The sequence below is a fragment of the Lynx rufus genome, unplaced genomic scaffold, assembly GCF_022079265.1.
Source record: "Lynx rufus isolate CCGP_SWC_20201006 ecotype Redwood Valley unplaced genomic scaffold, mLynRuf1.p SCAF_1, whole genome shotgun sequence".
NCBI classification, from domain to species: domain Eukaryota; kingdom Metazoa; phylum Chordata; class Mammalia; order Carnivora; family Felidae; genus Lynx; species Lynx rufus.
In genome coordinates, this window is record NW_025814823.1 from 63,794,985 (window position 1) to 63,817,155 (window position 22,171).

General features: G+C 38.3%; 1 protein-coding gene across 1 annotated transcript in view; it reads left to right on the top strand.

Moving 5' to 3' along the window:
- Positions 1-22,171, top strand: part of GPC5 (glypican 5) — a 682,201-nt gene that overhangs the window by 28,697 nt on the left and 631,333 nt on the right. The window contains exon 2 of the mRNA XM_047075274.1: positions 16,859-17,020. Coding sequence (XP_046931230.1) covers positions 16,859-17,020 — 162 coding nt within the window. The remainder of the gene's footprint in view (positions 1-16,858; positions 17,021-22,171) is intronic.

The window sequence follows — 22,171 nt, forward strand, 5'->3', positions numbered from 1 at the left end:
TGTGATGGTTGATTTTATGTATTAATTGGACTGGACCACAGGATGTCCAGATAGCTGATTAAACATCATTTGTGGGTGTCTCTGTGATGGTGTTTCCAGAAGACACTAGCATCTAAATTGATGTTCCAGAGCAAAGCAGATGCCTGTCCCCCCTCACCCCCTAGCAAGTGTGGGTGGGTATCATCCAAACCCATTGAGGATCCTAATGTAACAAAAACACCTGGAGGGAGTTTGGATTCTCTCTCTGCCTGACTGCACGAGGGTTCTTGGGCTGGGACTTAACACCACTGATACTCTTGGTTGCCAGGCCTTTGGACTCTGACTGCAATTTATTCCACCAGCTTTCCTGACTCTCCATCTTGCAGCCAGCAGACTCTGTAACTGCTCAGCCTCCGTATCACATGCTTCAGCTTACACTGCTGTGTCACAGACCGCCCCAAAAGTCAGTGGTATACAACAACCATTGTGCTCACAGATTCTATGGGTCAAGGATCTGAGCAGAGAATGGCATGTTTCTGCATGTTATCTGGGATCTTAGCTGGGGACATTTGAAAGAAAGCTGGGGGTGACTCAATGGCTGGGGACTGGAATCATCTGCAGGTGACCTTACATGTCTGGTGGTTAGGCTAGTTGAATGATGGGACCTCAGCTGGGCATTGCCCGGCAATATCTACACATGGGCATTCCATGTGATCCCTACAAGTGGGGTGGTTTGAGGGTCCTCACAGCATGCTGACAGGGTTCTAAGAGCAAGTGTTTTGGGAGTTAGGACATGGAAACTGCCAGTTTCATAAATTCTAGGTCTAGAAACCAGCACAGATTCACTTCATACATATAATCTGGATTCTGTGATTGCTTGACAAACATATATATGTGTCAAGCAGATATATGTGTGTGTGTGTATATATATATATATATATATATATATGTTTGTCAAGCAAATATATATATCTATTCATATACATATTCAAATATATTCAGTTATATATTCAAATATATCTATGTATATATACACACACATTTATTTATTTATTTATTTATTTATTTATTTGTCAAGCAATCACAGAATCCAGACTCAAGCAGTGGGGACATAGATCTTACCTCTTAATGGGAAGAGTGTTAGAGAATTTTGGAGCCACGTTTTAAAACTGCCAGAGAGATACATGGAAACACCTAGAACTCAATTTCCCTGCATAATAAAAATGGAGGAAATATTTTGGTTTGTTGAAAGATAATAAAGAAGGAAGACTAAGTAGGCGGAACCGCATGGCAGGATGGCTGAGGGATAGAGAGATAAGAATGTTTAATATATATTTGGTGGTGGTACCTCTGCTCTGAAAACTTCTTAAGTCTTTAGTACATTGTATCACACAGATACGACTGCTTTCTCTGTCTCTGTGTATGTGTGTATTGATGTGATGAAGAGCTAGGGAAATGAAGGAGAGGAATTGATGGGATTGGGTTATTATGGTTTGGTGCAGGAGGGGGAGAGAGAAAGGGCCAGCTTTAGGAGGTAAAATGCAGGCCAGGGGATGTTTTGTGTGTCCACTAATTAGTTTGGACTTCAACAGTGCTGTAGCAATTGGCACTCCCATGTGAAATGAGAAGTCAATTGCTCCTATAGTCATTTGCCATTTTTTTGGTCACTGTTGTCCAAAACTGTACCCTGGTTTGCATGTGTGTGTGTGTGTGTGTGTGTATGTGTGTGTGTAACTGGGATTGATCCAGTATTGAACTTCTGATTATCTTAAACTAATCAATATAATTCATGTTTGGTCACAGTAATTATTCAGATATGGATACAGCGCAGCCAAAGGCAATAAAATATGAATGAAGGTTGCTTGGACTTCTGAGAGAGAGAGAGAGGCTTATTCTTCTATAAGGACTGCCTGAAGTTACATTTTCTCTTCTCCTGAGTGATGGGGACTGAATCACAGCAGCCATTCTTTTACTTGAGGCTAAAGTGTCTGGGGGTGTTCCTTATGGGGAAAACTGAGGATGAAGCAAAACCTATGGAGGATAGAGTGGAGAGACAGAGAGGAAGCAAGTCTTCTGTGAAATTGTTTAAGCAGACCTGTTAAAGTTCCCTAAAATTATATTTAATTTATACTTTTAGTCTTTTGTACCAATTGAATCCCTTACGAGTTTTTGCCAATTTGAGTTAGATTTATTTATTTTTGTTCACAAATATCTGTGTGACACAGTTCACTTTTTATTTTATTTAAACAATTTTTTAAATGTTTGTTTATTTTTGAGAGAGACAGAGTGTGAGCAGAGGAGGGGCAGAGAGAAAGGGAGACACAGAATCCGAAGCAGGCTCCAGGCTCTGAGCTGTCAGCACAGAGCCTGATGTGGGCTGAACCCACAAACTGCAAGATCATGACTGAGCCACAGATGCCTCTAAAGTTTATTTATTTTTGGGAGAGAGAGAGAGAACATGTAAGCATGCACTCACATGCGTGTGAGTAGGAGAGGGGCAGAGAAAATGGGAGAGAGAATCCCAAGCAGGCTCTGTGCTGTCAGCACAGGCTCGAACCCACGAACTGTGAGATCATGACCTGAGCTGAAATCAGGAGTCTGACGCTTAACCAGTGAGCCACCCACGCACCCCTAGAGTTTATTTTTAATGCACTGTTTATTTCTAGGCATACAAAAAAGCCCTGGTTAGTGGGTTGGGAGGGTTTTGAGTGTCAGTTACCATTCTGTACCCAAACCCACTCTGCCTGCTCACGCACAATATCTAAGTCTGGCTTATGTCACTAGGGACTTTTCCATGGTAATGTAGTCAGTATTCCTGAGATCTTTCTATTTAACTTATTGATCAAACCATCTGTTCTTGCTATCCCCTTTATTAGAGTATTAGTGTGGGCACTTTGGCTGCAAGAAGCACAGACTAATTTGTTCTGTTTCAAAAAATAATTTATTAGCCTTTAGATGTATCTCATGAAATCCCAAATTTATAGGGGATATGATATGATATGATATGATATGATATGATATGATATGATAGGAAGGATTTGGGCCCCAGAAAAGGACTAAAGCAGGAACTATAGAGAGCTGACAGTTTTCTTTCATTTCTCTACACTGCACGTTCTGCCCTTTTTCCTCCATGGTGAGATAGAATGGGCCCTTCACTCCGAAATTATATATAAACCAGCTCTGTTCGTGAACAGACTAGACTTTTTCTGTGTTCCAATTCTACATTCTCAGATGAAACAATCTAGTTGCTTCTGTTTGAGTCACATACTCACATTCAGTTCAACAGACTCTAATCAGATGTGATGTCCTATGACACACACGTGCTCTCAGGGGCCTCCCTCATGGAGGTATTGATGGAGCAGTTCTCAGAGGAAAGAGATTATTTTGAGGTGGGCTGATCCCACGGGAATCGTATGCTGAGAAGTCATTTTGGCCTGAGCTATATTTATGAATGAGAATTTCTTCCTCCCTTTTCCTAACCCCACCACCGGCAAGGTCTTGAGCCCATATCCATCAGTGGTTGCAAATAGAGAAGTAATGCTTAATTTTTTGGGCCAGGTGATTCTGAATCTCTGCTTCAGCCTGGCTTGGAGGGGCTCTAATGCATGGGGCTGGTTTCCTTGAGAGAAATAGTGCAGATAGTCTTTTTAGGTGAGCTGGTGAAAGAGCAGTAGGAAAATTTGGGGGCTCTTTTAAAACTGAGGGGGTGAGGCTGCAACTCATTTTGTTTCACACTCAAGTAGCAGGCTGTGTGTATATGCTAACAATATATAGGCCTTCTGTCTCCTGAGCTGGTTAACGTGTTGCAGAACGTTGACTTCTAATTCATGACTCAAGTGTGAGAAAGCATTCTGTTTAGCATACCTTTCTCTGCTTTATAGACATAGAATATATACATCCATATTAGAAATGCTTGTTTTTGGTTATAAAAGTAAAGATTTAAGTGTGTGATTTTGTGTAAATATTGATAAACTATGGCTAGAAACACAGCTCTGAGTGTATCATCTGTTGAAGGATCAACGATGCCATTTATAGCATCACTGTTCTACCTGTGAATATTATGTTGACCCTATTTGTCTAAATTTGTAGATTGCCAAATGTTACTTATTTTATATTGAATCTAAAACCAAAAAAACCCCCTCATAGTAGCCAAAATAATACTCTTGTGATAGCCAAAATACTTAATACTCTTCTGAAAAAAATTTTGTTTTTATATTTAAATGAATAATATCAATATATACTTTTATAGGACAGTGCCTGTATTCCATAAAATGGATGAATCTATAAGTTCCAGCGATACATTATTATTGAGGAATATTTGTAAAAAGGTACAATAATAACAAATGCCATTTTAAAAGGTTTATTGAACCAGTTTTTAATGTCCTCAGTGATATGCTTATCCTGAATCTATATTTAAAACTATCTCATTAATTTTAAGCCGTGAATGTGCCTTCTTAGGTTTCTTAGAAAATATTTATGTGCAGGTAAGGGGAAAAGGGAGGAGACTAATGCTTTATTGAAGATCTTTTGTTCCAGACACTGTGCTAGTTGTGTACAACACCCTGGGACACGAGGCAAAGGTGGTCGTTATCCTGTTGGGACTTGAAGTCTCTGGAGAAAGAAAGAAATAAAATATAATCAATTAAATGCACAAAAGCGAATGTTTGGGTAAGCACCAGGGTGCAGGCCAATACAAGGGACTGTTAGCGCTTCAGTCATCAACAGAAAATGGACAGGAATGGACAGCAAAACTGTTAAGTCTTAGCACAACAGCTCTCAGTGTGTTTAAATGACCTTGTAACTATTTATCAGGAATAGGACCCCATATGCAATGTGATTGTTCCTGTAGTCACTGTCTAATGAGAGTCAAGAAAACAACCAAAATGGTAGCCCAGATGATTACAGATCTTAGGAAAATACAGACTTTCTGGAATGTGGCCACTTTCCCCAACAGAACTGATCTGTCCCTTCCTGAAAGCAGGATGTGGTGCCATCATCTTTTCCTTTTGCCCCTCCCCCACCTCTTGTCTTTCTACCTCATTGACAACTCCTTCTCTGTGAAGGTTCTTTTGAAACGCTTCTTTCGGATTTTCCATGTATAATATCATATCATCTGCAAAAAGTGAAAGCTTAACTTCATCTTTGCCAATTTTGATGCCTTTGATTTCCTTTTGTTGTCTGATTGCTGATGCTAGAACTTCCAACACTATGTTAAACAACAGCGGTGAAAGTGGACATCCCTGTTGTGTTCCTGATCTCAGGGAAAAAGTTCTCAGTTTTTCCCCATTGAGGATGATGTTAGCTGTGGGCTTTTCATAAATGGCTTTTATGATGTTTAAGTATGTTCCTTCTATCCCGACTTTCTCGAGGGTTTTTATTAAGAAACGTTGCTGAATTTTGTCAAATGCCTTTTCTGCATCGATTGACAGGATCATATGGTTCTTATCTTTTCTTTTATTAATGAGATGCTAGAACTGATACATGAATTTAGCAAAGTTGCAGGATACAAAATCAATGTACAGGTATCAGTTGCATTCTTATACACTAATAATGAAGCAACAGAAAGACAAATAAAGAAACTGATCCCATTCACAATTGCACCAAAAAGCATAAAATACCTAGGGATAAATCTAACCACAGATGTAAAAGATCTGTATGCTGAAAACTATAGAGAGCTTATGAAGGAAATTGAAGAAGATATAAAGAAATGGAAAAACATTCCGTGCTCATGGACTGGAAGAATAAATATTGTCAAAATGTCAATACTACCCAAAGCTATCTACACATTCAATGCAATCCCAATCAAAATTGCAGCAGTCATTCTTCTCGAAGCTAGAACAAGCAATCCTAAAATTCATATGGAACCACAAAAGGCCCCGAATAGCCAAAGTAATTTTGAAGAAGACCAAAGCAGGAGGCATCACAATCCCAGACTTTAGCCTCTACTACAAAGCTGTCATCATCAAGACAGCATGGTATTGGCACAAAAACAGACACATAGACCAATGGAATAGAATAGAAACCGCAGAACTAGACCCACAAAAGTATGGCCAACTCATCTTTGACAAAGCAGGAAAGAACATCCAATGGAAAAAAGACAGTGTCTTTAACAAATGGTGCTGGGAGAACTGGACAGCAACATGCAGAAGGATGAAACTAGACCACTTTCTCACACCATTCACAAAAATAAACTCAAAATGGATAAAGGACCTGAAGGTGAGACAGGAAACCATCAAAACCCTGGAGGAGAAAGCAGGAAAAGACCTCTCTGATCTCAGTCGTAGCAATTTCTTACTTGACACATCCCCAAAGGCAAGGGAATTAAAAGCAAAAATGAACTACTGGGACCTCATGAAGATAAAAAGCTTCTGCACAGCAAAGGAAACAATCAACAAAACTAAAAGGCAACCAACGGAATGGGAAAAGATATTTGCAAATGATATATTGGACAAAGGGCTAGTATACAAAATCTATAAGGAGCTCACCAAATTCCACACCCGAAAAACAAATAATCCAGTGAAGAAATGGGCAGAAAACATGAATAGACACTTCTCTAAAGAAGACATCCGGATGGCACATGAAAAGATGTTCAACGTCGCTCCTCATCAGGGAAATACAGATCAAAACCACACTCAGATATCACCTCACGCCAGTCAGAGTGGCCAAAATGAACAAATCAGGAGACTATATAGATGCTGGATGTGGATATCTATATAGATAGAGGATGTGGAGAAACGGGAACCCTCTTGCACTGTTGGTGGGAATGCAAATTGGTGCAGCCGTTCTGGAAAACAGTGTGGACGTTTCTCAAAAAATTAAAAATAGACCTACCCTATGACCCAGCAGTAGCACTGCGAGGAATTTACCCAAGGGATACAGGAGTACTGATGCATAGGGGCACTTGTACCCCAGTGTTTATAGCAGCACTCTCAACAATAGCCAAATTATGGAAAGAGCCTAAATGTCCATCAACTGATGAATGGATAAAGAAATTGTGGTTTATATACACAATGAAGTACTACGTGGCAATGAGAAAGAATGAAATATGGCCCTTTGTAGCAACGTGGATGGAACTGGAGAGTGTTATGCTAAGTGAAATAAGCCATACAGAGAAAGATAGATACCATATGTTTTCACTCTTATGTGGATCCTGAGAAACTTAACAGGAACCCATGAGGGAGGGGAAGGAAAAAAAAAAAGAGGTTAGAGTGGGAGAGAGCCAAAGCATAAGAGACTGTTAAAAACTGAGAACAAACTGAGGGTTGATGGGGGGTGAGAGGGAGGGGAGGGTGGGTGATGGGTATGGAGGAGGGCACCTTTTGGGATGAGCACTGGGTGTTGTATGGAAACCAATTTGACAATATATTTCATATATTGGAAAAAAAAAACGCTTCTTTATCACCAACATTTGTCTTCGGCCAGTGCTTCTCACCCAGAGACCATTGATTATGCCCAAGGGGTATGTTTAGCAATGTCTGGGGTCACAACTGGGGAGCGTGCCTCTGACATCCAGTGGGTGGAATTCAGAAATGCTCCTATCCTACCACACACAGGGCAGCTCTCTCACAAAGAAAACAAAGCAAAACAGAAGAACCCCCAAAAGCAAAAAAAACTCCCCAACAACCCCAATGGTCTGGCCTAAGGATGAGAAACGTTCTAAATTTAATAAATGAAACTCTTCCCTTAGTTGGTCTCATTGAAACCCTCATTATTTAGTACCATTTGTGTGTCAAACTCCCAAACTTACAGTTTCAGTGTGGATCTCTTGCCAGGGCTCCTTGCAAATCTGCACACCCTGTGCATTCTCCGTTTCTATGACCAGTACCACGGATGCATCCAGGCCCAAATACTAAGGCTTATCTGTAATTCCTGTTTCCTTCTCACCTGTCAGATCCCACCCAAGACATCCAAGTTATCTCCGCCTCCAATGTATGTGTCTGATCTAACCACTTCTCATTACTTCTACCCAATCTTAACTCTCATCTGCAATACAGAAATACTTATGGTCAAAATAGCAATTAGGTGCACTTGTAAGAACAAAATCAAATCATGTTTCCCCCCTACTTCCTTTCTTCATTGTGAAAATCCCTCCTAAGTGTGATCTAGAAGGCATTGTGTGAACCTACCTCATCTCCTATCTTTCTCCCCTTTGTTCACATACAGGGCTTCTTTCCTTTTCTTTTTATATTTGGCTTTCAGTAGTTTGACTATAATGTGCTTAGGCATGATTTTCTTTGTATTTATTTTGCTTGGGGTTCAGTGAGCTTTTAAAATCTCTTAATTTGTGGTTCTTACCAATTTGGGAAATTTAAAGTTATTATTTCATGGAGCATTTTATCTTTTTGCCTTCTGGGACTCTAATCTTATATGTTACATTTTCTGATACTCTCCCACAGCTCTCTGAGGCACTATTTATGTCTGTTTGTCTCTCTGTATTTTCAAGTTTTAGCTCTTCTTCACATTGGATACTTTCTATTGGTCTCTTAATGTCCTCTGACTCTCCTCTGTCATCTCTATTTAGCTATCAAGCCCACCCAGTGAAATTTTTATTTCATATGTTGTATTTTTCAGTTACAGAATTTGCATTTTGTTTTTCTTTGCAGTTTCTTTTTCTCTCTTAAGATTTCTTATTCTATAATTTTCAGAGCACATGTTCCTTTTACTTCATTGAACAGAGTTATAATAGCTCTTTAGAGCCCTTCCCTGTTTATTCTAACATCTGGATCATCTCAGGTTGGTCTGAATTATTGCCTTATCTCTTGACAATGGGTCGCCGTAATACAGATTCTTCATATGTCCAGTTATTTTAGATTGTCCCCTGGACACTGTGAATGTTATGCTATTGGTATCTCTGGATTCTATGATACTCCTCCAAAGGGTGTTAATGTCTTTGTCTTCAGAGAAGATTACTCTGGTTGGACTCAAACTGTCAGTTGTATCTCTTGGGAAGCTATTGCAATTTTAATTTAGTTCCTTTTCTTTATCTTGCCAGTAGCTGGACTACTTACAGTCTGCCTTGGCCACGTGAGGTGTAGTGTCGGGATTAGCCAGAGATTTGGGCAGAGTGTGCATAGAGCAATTGGGTTCCTTCTCTCTGGCCCACTACTTCCTGGTGTTTCTCCCTTCCTCGCTGTTTCTACCAACAGTGATTTCCTCGATATCTATCATCTTGTGCTTAATTCCTAAAAAGACTGAGTTTTTTTTTTTAATTGGTAGTCACTTTATAGATGGGATGCCCTCAGACTAAAAGCCACCGAGATAGGAGACTAACCCTATGGCGTTTCCCTTCTTCTAAATATTGACTCCCTTCCAGAATCTTTCTTCTTTTGTTCACTCTCCAGAGCTTTCAGGTCATTGGTTGTTGTATTTTGTCCGGAGTTAATGGCTGTTCTCCATTGGTAGCACTGCCACACTGCAGTGGAATCTTTCTTATTGTTTCTTGGACATAAAAGTTATTACCACAGAGCAGGAAACTGGAACAGGCACTAAACAGGTGTTATTTGACCCTCCATTTAATAGCAAGTCCTTTTGAAGTTCTGGAATAAAGCATAAAAGAGAGTGGCATGTTTAGCCTGCTGTAACCCTGCGCACTATTATTGCTGTTGTATTGGCCGGATCTCGTTATATGGCAGGTGACAGAAGAGGCTGTGGTAGATCCAGGCTTGACTCCGAGCCGGGAAGTGACTGTGGCATCTGCAAGCCCTGCGTCCCTGTGCCATTAAATTCAGTTCCAGCCGAAGCAAGAAAGCTTTGCTTTCCTAGATGCCTTGGCAAATATCTTTTTGCATTTCTTTCTTGTGACTGGCTATTTCTGAATCAATCACTGTGCTGACAGGATAGGATGCTATGTTTTAAGCAGTCTAGACTCATCATTATATATGTGTAGATACGTGTCTATGTGTATCAGTCTCATTTGGATAGCATGTATGTGAGTGAGCAAGAGGTTGAACTGAGAGTAAATTTCCAGGAGAGGGAACAGATGCTGGCCAGTGTTCAGCAGATCCAATGCCATTGTCATGATTCTTGCTGGATTCATGGACTTAAGTATTTTTTTTTCTAGCTGGGTGAAGGAATACATTTGACTCAGTCAGAACCCTATCACCATATAACATTTTACAAACTCCTATCACTTTCTGAATTTACGGCAAGAAGACAATCTCAGAAAAGATAGGAGGAGCAAGTTTACCAGTGTACTCCTCCTACTCTCAATTCCAAGGTCCTGTTTTCGTGTGGTGAGCATTTGGTATTTTATGACATGTAATATCCACTCTGGTGATCCTGAAATATATCTTGATCTCAGGGTCTTGGTACCAAGGGCTCTTTTCTATGTAAGCCATCAATAAAGCTGGTTTGTGCTACAAGTATAAAAATCCTGTAAGTTGACTGGGGGAGAGTAAATGTTTGAAACAAAAAGAGAACGTATGTAATCAACAAGCAGTTCTATTCTAAAACTATTTTTTTATTACAAAATAAAGCACAGATATAGAAAACCCTTGGGTCTAAGCATATTTGATTAATTGTAGCTCATTACAATTATTATTTTTTTATTAAAATAATTTTTTAATCTTTATTTTTGAGAGAGAGAGACAGAGTGTGAGCAGGGAGGAACAGAGAGAGAGGGAGACACAGAATTCAAATCAGGCTCCAGGCTCCGAGCTGTCAGCACAGAGCCCGTGAGGGCTCAAACTCATGAACCGTGAGATCGTGACCTGAGCCGAAGTCGGACGCCCAACAGACTGAGCGACCCAGGCACCCTTCATTACAATTATTATTATTGAGGCTCAGGTTGTTCCAGGTTTAACCAGTAGAAACCTTTTGAAATTGGCTGCTGTGTTAGACTAAATTATTTCCTCCCAGCCCCCCCCCCCCCCCCTTCAAATTCATAAGTTGAAGCCCTAGCACCCAATATGGCTCTATTTAGAGATACGGCCTTTAAGGAAGGAAGGAAGGAAGGTTAAATGAGGTCATGAGGATGGGTCCTATCCGATATGAATTGTGTCCTTATAAGAAGAGAGAAAGGTACCAGGGGTACAAATGCACAAAGAGAAGGTCATGCAAGGACATAGGGAGAAGGTGGCTATATGCAAGACAAGGAGATCTCAGGAGATACCTAGCTTGTCAGCACCTTGATCTTGGACTTCCAGTCTCCAGAACTGTGAGCAAATAAATTTCTGTTGTTTAACTGACCAGTCTGTTGTATTTTATGACAGCCCTAGTGCCCTAACCTAGCTCCTGAATCCTTTTGATGAGACCCCGCTAATTATTTGGTAGCTTCTTCACTGTGTGGTGGACAGGGTGCTTTGGCTAGTTTGTCATCTTGTTTTTGCCTGCTCTTGACCTAGGATGAGGCATTTCTTTAAGAAGCACTGATTTCTTCTTGTGAAAAGTAGTATTTCAAGATGATAATCTGGGCACAAGGGATGCCCTTTGCCACTCAGTTGGTCATTGTTTCTAGGCCTTTTCAGGGAAGCTAGGAAATATGTACTTTCAGAGGTAAAGTTTTTCATTATTTCATGTTGATACTTCAATTCAAATTCAAGATTACAGACTTACTTCTTCTTTATGCCTCCACACTAAAAAAAAATCTCAATTTTGAAAATACAGGGTAGAATTAGACAGTAGAATTTGAATATTCCCTAATTATTTGTTTTATCTGTGCCCTTCACAGTTGTAGCGTAACATGAAATGTAGTTTTTAGCATTTTTCCTGTTTTTTTCTTTGGGAACTGGTATTACGAGAGTGTTTGTTATTGCTGTTTTTCAAATCTATCCATTCATTTTGATTTTTGAAAATTTCTTATTTTTCATTTTCTTTCCCGTAGGGCATTACCTTTGTGTGACTGGCTCCTGTGTTCCTTCTGGTTTAGTCTTCATTTCAGAACTTGTTCTTTCATCTTTTGTTCTGTACCGAGTATGGGCACTGCATCTGTCAGGTTTTCTGATACTGCTTTGTGTTATTCTTCCATGTTTTCTTTCATTATCTTTTATCTTTTGTTTTTCTTTTTAGGGGCATATCTTTCTAGCATGCTTTCTTTGTCTGTGGGCGATTTTTCTGTTCCTTACTCTCTTTTTTATCATAACAACTCTGTGTGAGATTTGACTGCAGTATTTTTTGTTGCTCATTCTATAGGAAGGGAGTATTGTTTTCCTGGACATTTAGGTTGAGGCTGGCTTCAGAAAAGCTTTTCTAGCTTTACAGAACTTCTTCCGTTTCTGTGTAGCATTTAAAATTATGGGTGCTTCTTTTCTGAAATTCCTTGGCTTTAATTCCATTCTCACATTGGTCTAGACCTTCTTTATCTGTGCTTCTTGGATCCCTATTCTGTTAAATTTTGATTCCACTTCCAGAACTTTTTCTGTGTGGAGTTCTATCCTGGAAAAGAGGCTGCTTGATCTGTTTTAAGAGTTCACAGGTTCGGATAGCTCCTGATCATTCACTGCCTTCTATCGTAGGTCATTTGCACATACCCGGTAATCGAGAGGGCAAAAGCGTCCCTGTTTCTGCTGCTGTTCTCAAATTGGCCCACTGTACTTTCTGGCAAATTCTGTTGGCTGTTTGGGGGTTGTCCTGTCCTCAGTGCTTCTCCCCACTGCCCAGACTCTGATAATGGGAAAATCTGTGGCTGTTGCTGATTTCCACCCCCTAACCCCCCGTTTATATTTTGAAATTGTGGGAATTCTCTATCATCTAGTTTTGTTATATTTCTTGGATTTATTTTCTAGTTGTTCCATCTGGTTTATGTGGGGATTTGGAGATAGTGAAAACTATGCCTTCACGGCTGCCATCTTTCCAGGATGACTCCCAATGCTCCTATTTTAACACATTTGAAAAAACCATCCAGAAGCAGGGAGATGGCTCTAACAGTTTCTCATGCAGGAAAACAGAAAGGAAGTCATAGTCACCAGTCCTGCTGCTTCTGGGTGAGAGATCAGGAAAAGCCCCTGAAATTCTGGTTGAATATCCTTCAGCAAGGAGCCTGCTGTTTTATTTTTAATTTCATTTGCTTTTAGTAATTTAATTCTTGCAGAGGTTGATTTTGCCATTCGGAAACATGACTGCTGCCTCTGAGCCTTGACTGTGCTCTCTTGCTGTTTCATAGCATCCTCAGTTATGCCATGTTCTTTGAAACCAGGCTTTTGAAATATGCTAAAAATGAGTCTTGGTACCTACATGGTATCTGCTTGGGTTCCGTCTGGCTTTGCTTTCTTATAATGTTTGTTCTGTTTACAGTGGGAGAACCGCAGCCTCCCATGTTGGGCGTTTTATCAACATACAGCTTATTATGACATCTGGGCTTATACTGTGAGCAAAATGTAAGGTATGGTCCTTCCCCTGAGGGTGTTTGGTTCATCTCCTCTGTCTTTTGGGCTGATACAGGAAGCATGGGAACTAGTTTCTTGTGGACTCTTTCCCCCTCCACCGCCACCCCAACTCTGGATACTGAGGAAAATGTTGTGCTGGTTAAACATAACTAGATCTTTGAATTATTGTCCTGCTTTGCATTGGAGTTTAGTGTTATGTTGTTGTCATTATCATCCACCAAGATTCTGAATGAAAGTCTGGATTAATCAGTGCAGATGCTCATCAGCGTGAAGAACGTATTTGCTCTTAAGTGTTCTAAATTGCTGTCCATGCTTATTCAGAGCTGTGAGATAGGAGATAGTCTCTCTCCCTTGTTATGTTTAGGACAACAGTCAAGGCCATTTGCAGTACCTTTCTAACTGTACTTTCCACCATTTAAAATTGGGTGAAAACGCAAATGGCATCTTTATAACTTCATATTTTAGATGACTTTTTTAATGCTCATTTATTTTGAGAGAGAGAGAGAGAGAGAATATGTGAGAATGCGAGCAGGGGATGGGCAGAGAGAAAAAAAGAGAGAGAGAGAGAGAATCCAAAGATGTGGGGCTGGATGTGGTGCTCAATCCCACAACCCTGAGATCATGACCTGAGCTGAAATCCAGAGTTGCACACCTAATTGACTGAGCCACCTAGGCTCCCCAAGCCTATTTTGTTTTTTGAATAAAATTCCTTGGATGGTTCCTGACCTAAAATTTGGTAACTTACCAAACAGATGACTTCTTTCAAGAAGACGAATCAAAAATGGCCAGTCATATCTGTAGACAAACCATTTATAGATTTAAGGCTACAGCTTTCCTCTCAGTAGAGTGATGGTGAAGAAGATACTTTGGGAATCACTCTGCCTGTTTTCGATCACCAGCTCCACCATTTTGTAGTGTGTGACATAGGTATGTGATATCGGGCAGTTTTCAAATCCTCTTCATGTCTCCATTTCCTCATATGTAAAATGTGGTAGTAATGGTCTCTACATCATATGGTTAATGTGAGGATTCAATAAGATGATGTTTATTCACATTAGATCCTCAACTATAGGTTTGGTGAATAAAAATGGAGTCTCTATGTTTTTTTAGGCGCTGTACTGGTCAACTGGGATATAACAATGAGCAAAAATTCCCTCATGTGGAGCTTTACAGTTACATGAAGGAATTAATTAGTCATCACATGAAGGAATATAACATTGCACCATGATAAGTGCAATGGAGAGGAATGGTGCACTTCAAGAGCATATAATAAAGACAAGAGCTGTCTGGGAGGCTAAGGAAGGTTCTCGCGGGAAGGCTGAGTTCACATGTAAAGAAAAATAGATGGCAATGAATTAGGAGGAGGTGTGTGTTTTCCATATGTGTGGGTGAGCACATGTAGGATGAGAGCATCCCTTCCAGAGCGCCGAGCATGGAGAAAGTGGCCCTGAGGCAAGAGGGCACTTGGTGAACATGAAGGGCTGAAATAGGCCCATGTGTGAAGGGAAGGGTACAGTGGGCAGTGTTACTTGAGATAAGGCTGGAGTGAGAGGGAGGTTGGAGTGGTCACAACTTGGTGCCTTCATAAGCTATGTTTAAGAACGTGGTCTAGCAAAGGACCTTGGTGTTTGAATTCTGGAGAGACATTTACAAAGATCTATTATTGTTGTTGTTATTGTTGTTACTATTGTTATTACCTAGCAGTCCTTACCATACTAAATATGTTTATATACTTTCATGTTTATTTATTTGTTCTTTCCTCCAATCTCTATTCTTCTCTGAACTCTTAATTCCCTAGTCCTTCCATTTAGGAATAAAACTGGGAAGACAGCTTTTTCTTTCAATCAGTCTTAAAGTAGAATTTGCTTTTGTATACTTTTAGCCAAGAAAAATGAAAAACAGTTGCCAAAATATTACCTGCTGTGACACACATCAATATTTTATGCTTTTTTGCCTTTGAGAAATGCTCAAATGTTGTCATTTTTTATTTGTCTAACGTAAACAAACTAAAGCCAAAATTATTACAAATTTTGGTGTCCTGTATTGGCCGATTTCACATGTTTTGATCTTACCCAGAACCAACTTTTGGAGATGTGAGGCCTGAGGTCTACTCTGTGTGAAAAAGGAGGGGTTTGACAGTGTCTGTATGGCATGCGTATGTGCACACATGGGTATTTTATATTTGCTGATGTAGAGTTGGTCACTGAAGAGCTGACATGTGTGCTATGAAACTTCCCCGTCACCAATAAGGCCACAACTGTTTTTCCTACCCTAAGATAAGGAAATAATGTATTCTATTAGGCCATGAAAAGAAAACTCTGCTGAGCTTTACATAAAACCTGGCTAGCCTTGGGATGCTCTAGGGCCCAAACCATGATGTCCCATCAGTGTTCTCCTCGATAGGCACTATCCATGCCCCTTTACCTCTTTGTTCTCTAGCTCGTCTGCTGTGTATAAAGGTGCCTCCCCTGTCTTGTTACGTGTTTTGCCTATGATCATTGTACTGGTAAACTTGGCTATAAAAATACTTTTTTTTTGTATTTGCATATTATTCTGGTATAGAATGAGGTTTTAGCTCATCTGGGATAAGAGTTGTTAATTCTATTAGCATTTTTCTAACTACAACTATTACATATGTGTAACAACTTCATATTCCATGTAATCTGCATCTTTCTGGAAGTTTTCTGAATATGGTTGTAAAACTAAATGTACTTTTAATGGTAGGAATTGTCTGTAGTAAACTAGGGAATGAGTAGAAATTTGGATGGTGGGTTTGGACCATGGAGGATCTCAGTCCCCCATTATACTGTTATTGCTGATAACTGCTTCTTCCATAAGAATCGCAAGTGTAATGCTGAGTTGAGAAATCAGGTGAAGTTTTTTCACCTTTATTTGATGTACAAACTTTGATTTTATTTCCTCAGGAAATAAATAATTGTTTTAGCCCACGTCCTTCTTTTTTTTTTATGTTTATTTTTATTGTTTATTTTTGAGAGAGAGAGAGAGCAAGCCGGGTTGGGGCAAAGAGAGAGAGACAGAGAATCCAAACCTGTGAACTGTGAGTTCAGACCCACAAACCATGAGATCGTGACCTGAGCCAAAATCAGACGCTTAACCAATTGAGCTACCTAGGCGCCTCTAGCCCATACACTTCTGATTAACGTATTTAGATCAAATACTTTTGGCTGAATTAACAAAATAAGCAAAAATAAAAGTTTCCTGATGTAGCTCTGTACTTATATGTAACAGTTAATTTGTTTCCTGTTATATAATGTATTTGTCAGGTAATAGTAATTAGTTAATTGAATAGACATATTTAATATTTGATCAAAATGTTAATAAAATATTTGAGCAAAGAGTTAATAGTTTACAACATTTTGTTTCATGGTTGGCTTCTTGGACAATACATACATTTTTTTTTTAACAGCAACTGCTCTAGTAAATCAATTTCTCACATAGTACATGAGCCCCTTCTGATCATTAATGCCTGACATGTGACATGTAATGGTAATCAAATAAACAGGTGATTATTCTGAAAAATATTACATCTGTTCCAGGACCTGATCTACAGGTTTGCATATCCAAAAAACCTACCTGTTGCACCAGGAAGATGGAGGAGAGATACCAGACTGCAGCTCGCCAAGATATGCAGGAAGTTCTTCAATCATCCAGCTCCACATTAAAGTTTCTAATATCGCGAAATGCTGCTGCTTTTCAAGGTAAATGTATCTTGATTTCTGAAACTAAGGAGAAGTCTTGTTATGCAATCTTCCTATTACCATTATCCTGGTACACTTGGGCTAGGTTTTCTTACCTTTGCATACCATCATTCTGGAACAAAATGAAGTTTTAACTTCTTTTAACCCTCAGAAAAAGGTCATTATTTCTGAGGTCAATCAGGACATAAATACTGAGTTGGACTGGGAAAACTTTTATATTAGTGAAATAGTCCTTGGAAATATGTGTCCTTTGTGGGTCCTTCCAGGTCCCTCAGTATTCTGACCTATGGTTTTACTGCAGTATGAATGGACATAATTATTAGATTTTAGTATTCTGTTACATAAAATCTCATTGCTTTTAACTGGGAAATTATAGATTTATTTTTAAAAATATGATTTGAAGAAATATTTGTCTAAGTTTTTCCCCTGGCTACCTCATGTGGTTTTCATAAGAGCACCAGTGTGATATGTCAAAGTGCAGACAAGTCTGATAAACAGTAAAATAGGAAATATTAATTGGATATTTAAGGATCAGCTAAGACCAGAACTCAACCTTAATTCAAACAGTATGTTCAGAAATAAAATTAATGGGTTATAAAATTACAAGGCACATTGGAAAATAGATGATCTTTCCCTTATTTTAGTCATCATCTCCATAAAGCCCCTTATTACTACAATAAAATAGCTTAATTTATTTTTCCTTTTATAAAACATTAGCTTAACTGTATATGATTAGAATGAAAATATCTAGATTATACTACTTTTCAAACAAATTTATTGCTTTTGTTCAAAGCAAAATAGACTTTTGTTAGTATTCCTTTTCCTTTATGTATATTATTGTCAGTCTATTTAAATAATTTGTGCTTTGTTTACATGCATAACTAAATCACAAAGCTGATTAATTTTTAAAACTATGTTCATTAAATAACATAAATACAATGAATCAGGATAAAATTTAAGTGGAGTTAAAATGTAGTTCATGATGAATTAGTGATTTTCTTAGGGAAACTGTGATATGTCAAATTTTAAGATGTTATTACTTTAGTGATTTTTTAGATGTCTTAGAAAACAACTTTATGTCTGTTATGGGATTTATTCATATGAAATTGTTGGAGGAAAACATGTTGATATGCCTTGTAAGCAAAGATTTGTGATTTGAACTGGCTGAACCGGAAGACTATAACCACATACACAGAGTGATGTGATGGTTTTTTTCTCATGGAAATGACAACATGCACAATATGGACAATACATTCTAGAGGTAAAGGGCAGTGAATAAACCAGTCTGACCAGAACAGGGATGGGGAGTGTGGTGGAGATTCTGTGCTTGAAAAGGTGAGCTGGACTCACATGGAAGGAGATTTAGAGCATCAACTTGAGTTTGAGTCATTAAAGTTTATTGAACAGGAAAGCTTCATAATGATTTCTTATCTTTTAATGTCAAAACTAATCCTTTCAAGTAAGAATATATGGCTGAAGAAGATCATGACCAATGAAACCGACCTTTTTGGATAGCAGAGCTAATTATAGAAGTGAAAGAAAGTGCTATCGTTGCTAATATATTGGCACTCAGTGAATGTTGAACATTTTCTTCTACCTTCAAAGATATCTTAACAAACCTTTTACACATTGTTGGATAAATTGATCAAGATAGAATACATCATGGGGTGCCTGGCTGGCTCAGTTGGTAGAGCATGCAACTCTTGATCTGAGGGTTGTGAGTTCAAGCCCTATGTTGGGTGTGGAGATTACTTAAAAAAACAAAAAAAAAAAAGAGAATATATTAGGTTCAAATGATTGGGAAAAATACACTTGAATTATTTACTTTTAAAATGGGTTCAGGCTGCTGAAAAATTGTGGTGATATTGCTAAAAGTTTGGTGACAAATAAGAAGTAGAAATACATGGGATTGTCTCTATCTACCACAGTGTCAGGTAATTTATCTACATTGAAAAATTTTTCTGTTTAATAAATTTTGTTATATTCAATAGGTTGAGTTTTGCTGGGAAGGGGGAGAGATGGCTACACAGAATCTGAAGGAGGCTCCAGGCTCTGGGCTATCAGCACAGAGCCTGATGCGGGGCTCAAACTCACGAACTGTGAGATCATGACTTGAGCCAAAGTTGGATGCTTAACTGACTGAGCCACCCAGGTGCCCTTGAGTTTTGCTGTTTACTTAAATATTAATCGTAAAAATGAAAATGGTAGGCGCTTTCTTAAATATAACATGTTATAAGTGGTTGTTTTCGCCCTTTGTGGAATGTCAAGTTTTATTTAAGAATCATGAGAAGGCAAAACAAATTTAGAATAAATTTGCCTAAAGGCTAACTTTACTGGAATACATTCTTTTATAAGAAGAATAACTGCTTTTAATTTAATAAATACAGTAAGTAGCTTTAGGATTATGTCCATAAAAACAAGCTTAAACATACATACTAAAAGCAGTTTGAGAAATCACATCTACTGTACCAAAATTGAGCAGGTGACTTTATCAGTAAGTAAATTGCCTACTATCTAGTTTCTGTGCCATCAGAATATCTGAAAACAATTCAAAGTCTTTATTTTTCTAAGAAGAAAGAAGCCAACACACTTTATTGGGAAAACTGGCTGCTTGAGAGAAATTTAATGGGGAAATCAATTCACTTCTCAAATAATGTAAGTAGATTTGCTGTTTTTGATATTTTGATTTTCAAATATTTCATTTATGTCTCCTACTCCAACAGTGTTAACCTGCTTTTTAAGTGGTATTCTGGGTTATAAAAGACTGTAGTATGGTCCCTTCTCTCATAGCTTTTATAGAATCCCATGGAAGCCTGGTTTTGAAGCAGCCCTTTGGGTGTGACCGATGGGAATGATTGCTTGCGTGTATGGATGTAGTGGGCACCCACATTATTGTGAGATGAAGGAACTTTTAAAGGAAGGGAGAAAACAGTGCTGGCAACTGGTGCCGGAAGACAAGTTTATCCTGTACACAGTCTGCATTCAGATCTGGAATTGTGCACAGGAAGCTACCTACCAGTGCAATTGGAATCCGCCTGCTGGGATGATTCTTCTATTTTCTTTTATGTAATTTATTTGTGTTCGTTCCAGTCACATTGCCTTAAATTAAACAAGCAACGAAATGATCATCTGTTTTTGGAAGGATCCATAATTATGACCAGGGGCTTCAATGTATCCTCAAGTGTAGTCTTTCATACGGAATGGAGCATTTCATAAGCTGAAAGGAATAAGCTGTTATCTCTGTGTCTGTTGTTATTTGTAAATAAGTGGTGCTGTTTGCAGAGAGGAACACTGGCTATGTCACGGTGCAGACAGTAACTCTTCTTTATTTTCAAGGGCTTAATAATGATCGTGAATGAAGCAGAACAGCCACAGATAATGCGAAAGAGTTGTTTTCCCTTCCACTCTTTTAAAGTGAGTGTGGGATTGCTGGCTTTAAAAATATTTTGGAAATACTCTTTACAATGTTTTATTTGTTTATACAATAAAGTATGGTGTGACTCATGAAGAAACAGAGGAAGTTGACAGAGAATATGTCATCTACAGTAAAAGAGCAACGCTTATGCTGCTTTCAAATTTGGCAGTTTTTAAATCTCCATTCAAATAAGATAATGTAGTTTAGCTTTTTAAATTTAAAACTGAACAAATTTTTCAGCCTCACTTTCAAAAATTAAAAGGAAGGGAAAAAATAAAAGGAAGGAATATTTGGGAGAATGCCATTGGAAACTTGTCGAAACGTTGGGAAGATAAGGTTAAAAAGCTGCACCTTTTCTTTGAGTTGTACCTTTCCCTACTTCTCTTATCTTCCAGTTGCTTGTGTATTTCAAAAATATATGGTAGATACCAAGTCTATATTCTGGAGGTTTCCAGTTTTATATATGGCATTTAAAAAGTGTACATTATTACAAAAGACTGAGTGATAAATGATAGTTAGAACAGGAAAGTTTTAGCATTTTTATTTATGTTTACATTCTCTTGGCTGAGTAAATTTTCATTTCTTGATTGTAAGTACTTGAAAGATTGGCAGGCTTGTCCTCGTGCATTGAAATGTTAGAATTAGGAATTTAATAAAAAAAAATACATTCTTATTTTTAATGAAATATAGGAATATGTTCAAAATTAAGCATCTTATTTTAAAAAGTAGGTGAATTAAGAGTGAGGATGTAATTAATGGATTTTTCTCCTTTACACTAACTACTGTAAAATGTATAGCTGGTGTATAGCTACTGTAAAACTAATGTAAAGTCAAAGGCACATATATATATATATATATATATATATATATATAGTCAAAGGCACAAAGATATAGTGAATATTTGAATATATTAATATATGGGAGAGTAAATAGATTTATATAAATATTATTAAGCATGAGGTACATTAATCTTATTTTATTCACTTCAGCTATGCTTCACAAAGGTGGATAATAATTAAAATTATTCCTTGGAAGAGCATTGTGTCGAAGGATAAAGGAATAATACCGTTTTTAACACGGAGAGTTACCTGATCAAAAGTTCAAGTGTAAGAGAACGGGTAGCCTTAGGCTGGCAGTTGTGGGGGGTTGTTTTTCTCAATCTTTAGCAGCTAGTAAATATAATTAACTGAACTGCATGAATAAATGAATGAATGAACACTACTTATCAAGAAGATGGCTCTGAAGTAAAATGCTTGAACCCCTCCCTTGCTCCTTTCTTTCTTTTATGTATTCCTCTCTTGATGATTTGTGTGGCATTGGAGCACCTACTAGGTACCAGCACTGTTGGGTGCTGGGGTTACAGTGTCCAAACCTTTTATTGATTCCTTTAGACTTCTAATATGCCAACATCTGTCTTTTTCATTATGAACTAGAAAGGGGCACATTATAGTGTCTCCTTCGATGGCATCCTGAATATGATTGCACTGTTTTTCCTTTTCAGTGTGAGGCAGCATGTGGATTCATGTGTTATCTCATACAGCAGCTATCAATGCAATTGGTCTTTATCCAATTGTCCTTTATCTCAGAAATGTTAAAAAATAGTTTCTGTCGAGTCTGTGTCAGCAGGCTTCTGTTAATTCTGCAAATGGGTAATTTTCCTATATTCTAGATAAAAGTTGCAAGAGCTTAAATTACTTTTCAGCTGGAAGTAAAGCTTGCTTTGCATGAAGCGTTGT